Genomic DNA, 12679 nt, shown 5'->3' with positions numbered 1-12679 from the left:
CCACACTGAGCTCTCCTCTGTAGTAGCAGAGGGCGTATCAAGCTACAGTGCACACATCACAACAGGTTACACCGACTGTGTGTGCTTCTGCAACGGCGGCGCCGTCGCATCCAGGTGTGTGTATGTGTGTTTTCAGGCGCGCCGTCAGCCTTGTTTGACAGGTTCGTCCACCGCCAGAACGCCAGGAGGTTCATCGTTGTTTCTGTGCGTGAGTGTGTAAAGAACGCAGTAGGGGCTACAAGTGTTAGTGAAGGGAGGTCTGGGTGGGGGGGGGGAGAGGTAGAATGGGGGGGGGGCTATGACTCATCCACTGCATGGGCCTCTGGCTCATTGCTCTGCCTCGCTCGCTCGCTGCATAGCAACGGCTGTTCAAAGACTCATATAGGTCCATAGCAACCGGCACTGATAGCGTAGTGGCCTATAAACACTGTTAGAGGGTCACACACACACACACACTTAAAACACACACTTTTTTTCTGCTTTTGTGGGAAACCAAATGAGTGACTTCAGCGGACCCTCTTCAGTTCTTCTGATGATGTGGGGACATGATGCCAAGATGATCACATCCCCGATCAAGCATTTCAAGGGCTTTTACATTCAAGAATGAACTTCTTTCCAGAAATCCACCAAAGCTGTGTTCCTGTGTTCTAGTGTAGTAGCAGTGACAGCGGTTTTGGGGGAATATTCAACCCCCCTCACGAAGTGACTTGAAATTTGGTCCATATGTTTATCGTCAGGTGGCACGGTGGCTCAGCTGGTGAAGCCTTGGCTTCACAGTTCTCAGGTCCCAGTTTCGATCCCGGACCCGCCTGTGTGGAGTTTGCATGTTCTCCCCGTGCCTGTGTGGGTTTTCTCCAAGCACTCTGGTTTCCTCCCACATCCCAAAAACATGCAACATTAATTGGACACTCTAAATTTCCCCAAGGTGTGATTGTGAGTGTGTCTGTTGTCTGTTTCCATGTACCCTGCGATCGGCTGGCAACCAGTTCAGGGTGTTGGCAGCTGGGATAGGCTCCAGCACTCCCCGTGACCCTCGTGAGGATAAGCGGCAAAGAAAATGGATGGATGGATAGATGTTTATCATCAATAGAGCACACACACAAAAAAGTCTTGTGAACTCATGCCTTAAAAGACAGGAAATCAGCCAGTTTTGGGTCTAGCAGGTATTTTCCAACCACCACAAAAGTGGGTTTGTCTCAACCCTCAAAAATAGCCTGCTTACTCTGCGCACCTTTATGAAAATTCCTCCCCAAACACAGTTCCACCAAGCAACATGAAATTCGTCTATCATGAGTAGACCTACAAAGAGTCTCAATAAGTTAAGAGTTAAAATGTACAAGTCAGAGATCAAACATTCCCTGTTCCTACTTTCTTTTAAATTTAGCCACTGGAGCCAGTTTCACTTAACATGATTACAAAAAAGTTCAAGAACCCTCCATCCATTTTCTTTTGCCGCTTAACCTCATGAGGGTCGCGGGGAGTGCTGGGGCCTATCCCAGCTGTCAACGGGCAGGAGGCAGGGTACACCCTGAAGTGGTTGCCAGCCAATCGATGGGCACAGAGAGACAAACGGCCGTACTCACAATCACACCTCGGGGCAAATTCGAGTGTCCAATTAATGTTGCATGTTTTTGGGATATGGTAGGATAACGGAGTGCCTGGAGGAAACCCACGCAGGCACGGTGAGAACATGCGCACTCCATACAGGTGGGGCCGGGAACGAACCCTGGTCCTTAGAACTGTGAGGCCAACGCTTTACCATCTGCTCCACCATGCCGCCAGTTCAAGAAGCCATAAGTGAAAAGACACAGGACGTCTGACATTTGGTTTGAAACGTCAATTAGTTGTAATTGTTGTGCAACCCAATTTCGTCTTGGTAGCACCTTTAGCTACATGAAATTTGGTAGGTAGCTATCATTGATAGACTTAGAAAATAAATAATCCAGAAGCCTCGTGTGGATGTGCGCAGGAATTCTGGCATTTTGGTTGGAAGCAAACATTTTGGGCTGAATTCGCAGTACTCGTCACAACCTCAAAAATGGACTGGGTCGCATTGATGTGACGTTTTTGAAAACTCCCCCCTGAAGCTCCCTCCACTTGGTGATGGGAAATTTAGTCGGCATGTAAGTAGAACAGCAGTAAAAGTCTCAAAATGTCATGCCCGAAAATGCACAGAAAACTTGCTATTTTGGTCTCAAAACGCCATTTTACGAGGTCCGATTCCTTCCGAATTTGAAATGTGTATGCTTAAACAGACGTATAATTTGAAATTATGAAGTAGATTTTCCTCATCCTTTTGTGCGGATGAAGTATCGCAGTGTAGTTTGATGACTCCCCATAAAACCCGAACCTCCACAAACTGCTAGCCCCCCCTCCCTCCCGTCTCCTCCTCCCACTCCCATCACAGCCATCCCTTTTTTTCCTCCTCCTCATTCTCTCCTCGTATCCCACATCAACCTCTTCCTCACCCCATCCTTCCTTCACTCACTGATTGTTCTTCCTGAGTTTTTTTTTTTTTTTAATCTCCTTGAGAGATAAGTGGATTTATGTATTTTACGGCAGCGTGCCGGCGTGGAGACTGAGAGGTACTGCTTGTTTTTTTTTTTTTTTTTTTTTTCTCAGAAGATTCTTTCGACCGTGATGCTAAGCGGGAAACACTCGAATATGACAAGTCACAAAATATGGGATTTATGTGAAAATAATATCCCAAAACTTCTTCTTACCTAGTTGTCGTATTTAGAAAATGGCAGGTCTTATTTTTGAAAATCACATTCCCTTGAAAGATTGATAAAAATGACACAAAATTGGGCAAGACCCATGAAGACATTTCAAGAAGTTAAACCAGAATATCAGATTTATTTTTTTTTAACAACGATCCAGCTGCTTATCCTCACAAAGGTGACAGGAAAAATTTTGCTCCAGCCGCTCTGGTTTCCTCCCACACCCCAAAGACATGCATGAATCGGAGATTCTAAAATTGCATCATGTTCTGATCCTTAATTTAAAAATTGGTCAGAATGTTACACTTGTATTTATGAATTCATAATTTTTTTTCTCCCTTCTCACCCGGATCTCATATCCTCCTCCTTTTCAACCCTGCCCACATTCTGTAGGACATGATAGTGTCCAATTAATCATCCCGCCCAGAGAGTGAAAGAAAGAGAAAGAGCGAGCGCACGATGACACCTTCATGAAACGTTAGTCATTGCTGGTGCTCTTGTTTGTGGATGACTAAGCCCGTTGTCATGGTGATTGTGGTGGCGACCCCGCTGGATCCTCCTGGTATCATCCCTCAATAACGAGGATGAATTATCGTGATTATTATTATTATTATTATTATTAGTCATTGTCATGGTGATGGTGGCAGAAACCCCGCTGGATCCTCCTGGTATCATTCCTCAGTAATGAAGATGAATTATTATTACCATTATGAACTATTGTTGTGTTTGTCTCAACTACAAACTCATTTAACTTTTTAATTGTTGTAACTATGACAATCAAGACAGCAGGAAGCAGAATATTTGCTGAGGATTAGGACCGGTCCCACAGAGATCCTAAAAACCTCCAACATTGCAATTGCACATATTGATCCTCATTTTGATATTTTGTTAACATTTCGTGATTTCATCACCATTTTTCAATTTGTAACCCGTTGTTTTTCTTCTCTGAGGTAATGGTATAATTTCTAATCACCACCTGGTGATCATTTGAGGTTTGGTACTCATTTGTGTTCGTAGTTACTACTGCTACTTTTTTATGCATCCTTCCATTTTCTCAGCCGCTTATCCTCAGAAACCCTTCTGATTCATGTTCTCCTATATGTACTCTTGGTACATAGTAAGTAAGTAATGTATGCAGACAACCAATAAATGGAGGAGAAGGTTGAAGCACAGTTTTTAACAAGCTTCTCTTTAACTTTCCACCTTCCCCATCCATCCACCCATCCATTTTCTTTCCCGCTTATCCTCACGAGGGTCGCAGGGAGTGCTGGAGACTATCCCAGCTGTCAACGGGCAGGAGGCGGGGTACACCCTGAAGTGGTCACCAGCCAATCGCAGGATGCATTGAGACAAACGGCTGCACTCACAATCACATTTAGGGGCAATGAATGTTGCATGTTTTTGGGATGTGGGAGGAAACCGGAGTGCCCGGAGAAAACCCACGCAGGCACTGGGAGAACATGCAAACTCCACGCGGCCGGATCCGGGATTGAACCCGGGACCTCAGAACTGTGACGCCAATGCTTTACCAGATGATCCACTGTGCTTCCACTACTTTTTTAATTGTAGTTAATTTAAGGCATCTTGTTTATTTGCTGAAATGGACCTAGAACCTTAATTTTCACATTTATACTTCTAATCACTTGGGAAAAGTATTAAAAATAGGTGTTTATTTGAGTTGTTGTTGAGTTGAACATTTTAATTGCCAAGGATCTACCATTTTTTTTTTTTTTAACTCTCAGGTGTCCCCAGGGCGGGGCGGGGGCATTTAGTTGTGGTGTGTCATCTATTAGTGCAGCTGGAAGATAATTTTCTTTTTACCTGTAATGTTATGGTTTTAGGGCAGCACGGTGGACGATTCATAAGCACAGTTTTGAGGACCGGGGTTTGGAGTCCCGTCCCCGCTTGTGTGGAGTTTGCATGTTCTCCCTGTGCCTACGTGGGTTTTCTCCGGCCACTCCAGTTTCCTCCCACATCCCAAAAACACGCATTGACTGAAGACTCTAAATTGGGCATACTGTAGGTGTGATTAGGAGTGCAAATGGTTGTTTGTCTCTATGTGCCCTGCGATTGGCTGGCAACCAGTCCAGGGTGTACCCTGCCTCCTGTCCGATGATAGCTGGGATAGGCTGTGGCACTCCCGCGACCCTTGTGAGGATAAGTGGTACAGAGAATGGATTGAATGGGTGTGAAATGAATGTTAACATGAATGACTGGATGTGTGTTTTTTTGTTTGTTTTGATGAACATTTTTTGTCATTGTCATTTCATTTTTTTAACGTAACATGACTTCCATTTTTCACACTTTACATGTTTATATTCTTGATTGTCATTTTTCACAATTAATGCCCATTTTCATTTAATTTTTTGTTTTTATAATAATTTTACAATTAGATCAGTTTTTGTCTTTTCTTTAACTTTAGTTGTTTAACATTATTTTATTTTTTTAATATAATTTTTGGTCTCCATTTTTTGTTTACTATTAGCATTATTTGCGCTGCATTTCGTGACATTATCGACGTGTTCATTTTTAACTTCATTTCATGTTTGTTATTTTGCCTTTGTTGTGTGGTATTTGATTGTACAAAGGCTTCAGGCAGTGGCAAATTTTTTTTCTTTTTTTTGGGGGTGGGGGTGGGGGGTTCAAGTAAAAAAGGATTACGTGAAGAGTGGATAGGGAAAGTCAATCTATTGGGGAAGAAACGTAGTCAGCTATGAGTGCCTTGCGAGCTTTTAAAATGTGTTGGTCGCTTTGAACCGGCGTGTTTTGAGAAAGAAAACATCGGATAAAGAGCTAGCGGCTGAAACAGTTGCATCGCTAACAATTTATCCTATTGCCATCGGGACCCCCGGGGACAGCAAAAGATCCAAATCTCGCAGCCGCCACGGTGCAGCGGTGAACAGTTATTATGCAATGGCAAATAGGGGAAAAAAAGATCCACGCAGTACTTTTCAGTACCGTCATCTGTACGTTTGCCTACATGACAAGCCATCATATACCACAAAGACTTTCTCTGTGATGTGTTATAAAGCTATTCAAGCGTGGGGAATGCAATACAGTGGAGAACATTTTAAAAGTATTTGAACACCCTGCTATATTGCAAGTTCTCACACTTAGAAATCATGGAGGGGTCTGAAATTTTCATCGTAGGTGCATGTCCACTGTGAGAGAGATAATCTAAAAGGAAAAATCCAGGAATCACAATGTATGATTTTTTTTAACAATTTATTTGTTTGATACAACTGCAAATAAGTTTTTGAACACCTGTCTATCAGCTAGAATTCTGACCCTCAAAGACCTGTTGCTCCGCCTTTAAAAGTCCACCTCCACTCCATGTATTATCCTGTATCAGATGTACCCGAGTGAGGTCGTTAGCTGCATAAAGACACCTGTCCTCCCCATACAATCAGCAAGACTCGAACTTGTAACGTGGCCAAGATCAAAGAGCTGTCCAAAGACACCAGAGACAAAATTGTACAACTCCACACGGCTGGAAAGGGCTACGGAGAAATTGCCAAGAAGCTTGTTGAAAAAAGGTCCACTGTTTGAGCAATCATTACAAAATGGAAGAAGCGAAACATGATGGTCCATCTCAAATGCAATATATCACCTCGTGGGGTCTCAATGATCCTTAGAAAGGTGAGGAATCAGCACAGGGCTACACGACAGGACTTGGTCAATGACCTGAAAAGATGTGGGACCACCGTTTCCAAGGTGACTGTCGGCAATACACTAAGACGTCATGTTTTGAAATCATCCATGACACGGTAGGTTCCCCTGCTTAAACCAGTACATGTCAAGGCCCGGCTTAAGTTTGCCAGTGAACATTTGTATGATACAGAGGAGTCAGGGGAGAAGGTTTTGTGGTCAGATGAGACCAAAATGGAACTGTTTGGTCATAATTCCATGAGCTGTGTTTGGAGGAAGACGAATGATGAGTTCCACATCTCAAGAATAACATCGCTACTGTAAAGCATGGGGGTGGTAGCATCATGCTTTGAGGGTGTTTTTCTGCACATGGGACAGGACGACTGCACTGTATTAAGAAGAGGATGACCGCGGCCGTGTATTGTGAGATTTGGGGAACGGCCTCTTTCCCTCAGTCAGAGTATTGAAGATGGGTCATGACTGGGTCTTTCAACGTGACAATGCCAGGAAAACCAAGGAGTGGCTCCGTAAGAAGCATATCAAGGTTCTGGCGTGGCCTAGCCAGTCTCCAGACCAAAACCCAATAGAAAATCTTTGGAAGCAGCTGAAACTCCGTGTTTCTCAGTGACATCCCAGAAATCTGTGTGATCTAGAGAAGATCTGTGTCTGTATGTAAGTTTGTGCCGTGTCACTGAAACATATTTGAATATATAATACATATAGCCGCGTTCAAAAATATTGGCAACCCTGTGGAGTGACAATGACTCGCTTGCTCTGCTTTTCTGTTTCTGCCTGCTACTTGGCTGGTCGTTGTCATCACCGTCAGGTTCCAACATCCTGAAGGGCTCAAACGTGCCATGACTTGGGTTCTCCGGAACATTGTGGTGGAAAGAAAAACGCCGCCCCGGTCTCTCAAGGTTTAGGTATGTTCAGGGAGGACTCGGTATGCTTAATAAAAGTCCATTTTTTGCAAAGCTATAAGTCAAAACTTGCTGAAAGTTACGTGCATGTGTTACATAACATATAAACAACACAAACATGTATTTTTACTGACCTCATTAACATCATTTGTGATCTGACCTTTAACAGACGACACAATATACTGTACTGTAACATCCGTGCATCTGTGCGTTGATGTTTGTTACATTAAAATGTGTGCATGTGTGCGTGTGCTTGGATATTTTGTCATCCGTACTGACAATCAATGAGATCATGTCTCATATAACACACACGCCTGATGTGACTCATATAACTCGCATTGTTCTCCCACCAGCTACTACTCATTTACTACATCTTTTGGGGTAGGGGGTGCGAAGAGCAGGGCAAGTAAACTACAAAAATATTGCTAGTACTGCAATACAGATCGGAATTTCAATAATCGGCATATTGGAAGGCGACCATGTACGACAGATTACGATTTCTATGTGACTGGGAAAGAAGACAGTTTGATATTTGATGCCGTCGGAGCGATCCCATATAGACGATGATATCACCATATTGCTTTTTTGTGGTCAGCGACAACAGTGAGTGTGTCTGGGTAGAGACACACACACGCACGCACATGCACACACACACACACACACACACACACACACACACCACACACACACACACACACACACACACACAGAGGTCACTCTCTTTGGCTGTGGGATGACGGCGCAGACGGCCTGTCAGCACCTTCCCGCCAAGCGTTAAAGAGGGCACGTGGAGGCGCCAACGAAACACACACACACACAACACACACACACACCACACACACACACACACACACACACACAACACACACACACACACACAGATTACACTACACTGTCACAAGAAGCAACAAGCATCAGGTGACATCAGTGTGATGGCGCACAGGATGCTCCATGCACTTTACTGGCTTTGTGTTTGGTGGGTTTTGCCGCACAGTCATCCGTTTTGATGTATTTATTCAGGGCGTGGTTTGTTCGGGTGGGGGATGGGCGCCACGTTTACATTCCGGTACGGCCGTAGGTTTTTAGTCATCACTTGTTCATTGTTTGTCTCGGGAGAATTAAAAAAAAGTTGATGTGAATGTGAGGTGAAGTGGGTGATGAGGGAGACGTTAAACAAATCATTTTTGACCATTAGCTCTTTTTTGTTTTGTTTTTTTTTTCTCAAAGGAGGTGTACATTTGAAGTCTGGCATTTATATGTTCAAATATAAACGAACCCGACATTTAATTGTCACATCACAAATCTAACTGTCGTCTATTTCATTTTTTTTTCCCCCCACAGGGGAAAGAGAATCAGGCATTTATTTGAGGTATCTGAGGTGGGGTGTTTTTTGTGTGTTTGATGAGTCGATAATGGATCTGGCACTTGACTAAAGTGAGTTATGAGGAATTTCTTTTCAAATGCAAAACTGTGGCAATCAACATCCACACCGTGCACCTCAGCACTGGCGCTCATGCACTCTGCAGCAGAATATTGTGCCGCCGTTTGGGCCACCCAACGCAACACAACCATGCGGATCTTACAGTAACTGGGACAGCTGGCTCGACACCGCTCCCCTTACTCCCTGCCTTATCAAACAGTGCTCCCCCATCTGCTCCAAACGATTCAAGGCGCATCTACCGATCCATTCAGATGCAGTCGCTTCAACCGACACGCTGTTCGACTCCCGTCAAGGTGCCTCATCTGCAAGAACCCCCCACCAGTTGCCTTTTCCGTCCAAGCAGCTTGATAAAAATGAATGGACGCTCAAGGAGGTCCCCAGTAAACTCACACCCTACTCAACAGGTCCTGAGCACCGAGCTTTTCAAGGAGACTGTAGCCAACTATTAATAAATTTAGGACTGGTTGTGGTGCTTATCTCACTCCTTTAGAAGTGGCAGAAGCCCCGGCCCACATTGCGCTTGTGGAGAGTAGCAGAAAATGGAAGACATCATTAAAGGCTGCCCTCTCCAAAGATACAGAGGTGGATTACCCATGCAGATTTCACCATTTGAGTCTTCACCCCCCTCTCTCAACGCAAATGGGACAGTGCTGTCTGTTCCTTATTAACTAAGATGGAGCCCACCTACCAACAAATCTGATTTTGAATTTTTCTCCCGACCCCAAAATCAAAAATGGTTGTCTGGTTTGTCTTTTCCCACCAAGTCAAGGCGGCGTACACACCCAGAAATAGTAAAATGACCAATAAAGTTTTTTTATATTTAAAAGTATTGTGACTTCTTTCTTCCCACCTCAGACATAAAAAAAATATTATGGTCGGATCAGTTATTCTTCATAAACTAAATAATCCTACATTCTATTGCATTTATTGGTATTTTTACTTTTTTCCTCCCCGCCCAATAACGGAAAATGGTACAGCCTGGTCTCCCATCTTCATAAACCGGCAAGTAACCTACTTACCGAGAGACGACTTTATGTTTTTCGTCATTTTGATTTTTTTCCACCCTGCGTTTGTGTAGTCATTGAACATCATCCTCCTGCATATATATTTTCTCCTACATTGCTATGAATTGCCCTCAAACTGCTTCTGAATCCAAATAGTATTGTCCACTTGGTCTATTTGGCACCGCAGTAAAAAGCTGATGATGTCAAAAAAAAACCAAAAAACGCATAAAGTACATTGTGGTGTGTCTCCACAGTTTTAAAAGAGTTTAACCTTGTGAGGTTCACTGGCTTCAGATGTCCTCTGTAAGAAAAATGATGAACATGTGCACACACACACACACACACACACACACACGCATCTCATTCCCAGAAACATATCTGTTGTCACACACGGGGCGGCGTGATGGAGATTAATAGCGGCACTTAGAGCCCGCTGAGCTCCACCTGTCACGGTCCGCGAGCCTTCAGGCCTGCTGGGCTGGCCGCATCGGAACCAGACTCAGGCCCGGGGAGAGATCCATCACGGACAAATCCGTGACGGAAAGGTCCGTCAGGCTCGGCAGCTGGACCGCCGACATGGGACAATCCAGAATGATGGTAAAGGTCTACTTCATTAACACCGGTGTGCCATTATTTAAAACTTCTGCAGTTGAATGTGCCCGTCTTTGATGTTTACAAGAAATGAAAGTGTAAAGTCAACCCTGCGGTTCTGCATTCAAGAATCTACAGATTTTTTTGGAGTGACCCATCCTCCGGTATTCGATAAATACTGAACTCTTTGATACATTTTTTGCCCAGGCCTCAGCCTTGTCTAATAGAGTAAAAAGTGCTTTGTCACCTCCTTGTGGCATCTCTAGAACCTATTGGGGTGGCTGTCAGTGACCCCATTTAGTTTACACAAACATAAGTGCTTTGAATACTATCTTGCAAAATTTTAATTTATTAAAGACACACCATTATCTTTCCTATTTACAAGGTGCAGGGATTATTAAATTGTCTTTGATGGTTACAAAAACGTGTATGTCAAGTGCGTATGTAACGTACATTTTTTTTAAATCGCTACATTCTTTTCACTGCTAACAAATCGTGTAATAAAGGCGTTCGATATTTTTGTTATATTTAAGCCTACATTGTTTTTTTTTGTTTACAGAAGATGCACTTAACATTTGTCGATGTAGTGTACAATTCATTTGATCTCTACAAAAAATAGTAATCTAATGTGCACTAAAGATCTAGAATTGTCTTTAATTTTTACACTTGTGTGCGCGCCAAACTGCAGACACAAAACTAATGTGAGATTTCTGACCCATTGACTTTTCTAAATTGTCTTTGACGTTTACAACATAATATATACTTAGTCTCATGGTTTGACTAAACTACATTTCAAGTATACACAAAAATCTTTATTTACAGAGGAGACTCAAAATTTTCTCCAGGCCCAGAATTGTCTTTGATATCTACGAAAACGTACCATGCCTGCATTGACGACTCAATTCTCTTTGATGTGTACAAAAATGCATGACAGACCCCCTAGAATCCTCTAAAACGTCTTTAATATTTCCAAAAACATTCACGTCAGGCTTACTGAAGCCTCTCAGTTGTCTGTAATGTTTACAAAAACTCATACGTTGGCCTCACTGAAGACTGTAATGGGTCTTTGATACTTATTCATCAGGCCAATTGAAGCCTTTAAATTGTTTTTAATGCCGTCAGCCTTGCAGAAGCCTCTCAAATGTGTTTGATGTTTACACGGTAAATTGTCTTGATGTTTCCAAAACTGGTATGTTGGGCAATTTATGACCCTAACGTGTCTTTGATGTCACCCAAACTTGTATGTTTTCCCCAGACAAGCCAAGAATTGTCTTTGATGCTGAAAACCAACTTGCAGAGGCCACTCGGCCATCTTTGATGCTGTGTAGCAACCAACGACAGTATGGACACCCCGTGACCACCGCCATTGATTGACGGGGGCGTTTGTATCTCACCTTCCAGGCAGCAGGTCCTCCACAGGCCCGAGTGCGTCATCACCTCTTCGTTCTTCTTGCTGGTCTCGTTCTCGTTGTTGCTCTTGATCTTGCAGACGCCGCGCGAGTACAGCCAGTAGTCCGTGCCCACGGCGATGGTCATGAGGCTGAAGGCGGCGAAGGCCCCCACCGTGGTCAGCAGCATCTGAACCCCGCGGTCAAACACGCCCATGTTGCCGCATTCCACGAAGGGGGGCCCCCCTTTCCTCTTCACGTACAGGAAGTAAATATTTGTGAGTTTGCGTCGCCACGCCAGCTCGAAAAAGGGGGGGTGGGCGGCAGCGGCAGGCGGGCGGCGGTAGCGGGGGGCCGCAGGGGGGGCGGGGGAATTAGGGGAGCTCGGGGGAAATCGTATGGTTGGTTTTGGGTGGGGGGTCGCTGACCAGGTGAGAAAAAATACGAACACCTTTAAAAGGGGTGGGGGCTTGGGGTTTAGTGGGGGGTGGGGGGGGGGCGGTCAGAGAGACACCAAAGTGGAACAAGTGAGAGACCTAAAAAAAAAAAGTTGATCTCACAGGAGGGAAGCCTACTTTGGAAGCCCTGTAAAGACCGAACCCGCAATAATGGGATTGGTGCCCCTTTTTCGGAAGCTAAACTCAGTGAATCTAGCACACACACTTACACACACTACCACACGCACACCCACTCACACGCACACACGCAGTAGAAACTTCACAAGCTTGCACATGGACCAACATCGGTTCTGCAAAACGGGCCAGCGAAACATCAGACTGCAAGCTTTCACTCGGTTGTCACTTTTGACATCCTCCAGAACGGGAAAACAAACCAACCTCGAATCAAATATGCTCTAGAATTCTATGTGTGCAAAACTGCCATTTTGAAAAGAAGCCCACCATGGACGCCCCTCACCACATGTCAAAATAATCCATCCAAGAAAAGGAGAAGCTGAAGAAGATGGAGA

General features: G+C 44.2%; 1 protein-coding gene across 1 annotated transcript in view; it reads right to left on the bottom strand.

Annotated features, from left to right (window-relative positions):
• Positions 1-11938, bottom strand: part of LOC133506048 (voltage-dependent calcium channel gamma-2 subunit-like) — a 41641-nt gene extending 29703 nt beyond the window's left edge. Inside the window, exon 1 of the mRNA XM_061829781.1 lies at positions 11719-11938. Within this exon, the coding sequence (XP_061685765.1) occupies positions 11719-11929 (211 nt within the window). The 5' untranslated portion in view covers positions 11930-11938. The remainder of the gene's footprint in view (positions 1-11718) is intronic.
• Between the last annotated feature and the right edge of the window lie 741 nt (positions 11939-12679).

The sequence above is a fragment of the Syngnathoides biaculeatus genome, chromosome 9 (assembly GCF_019802595.1).
Source record: "Syngnathoides biaculeatus isolate LvHL_M chromosome 9, ASM1980259v1, whole genome shotgun sequence".
Lineage (NCBI taxonomy): Eukaryota > Metazoa > Chordata > Actinopteri > Syngnathiformes > Syngnathidae > Syngnathoides > Syngnathoides biaculeatus.
The sequence above is the reverse complement of the archived record's forward strand: the minus strand, read 5'-3'. Positions and strand labels throughout refer to the sequence as shown.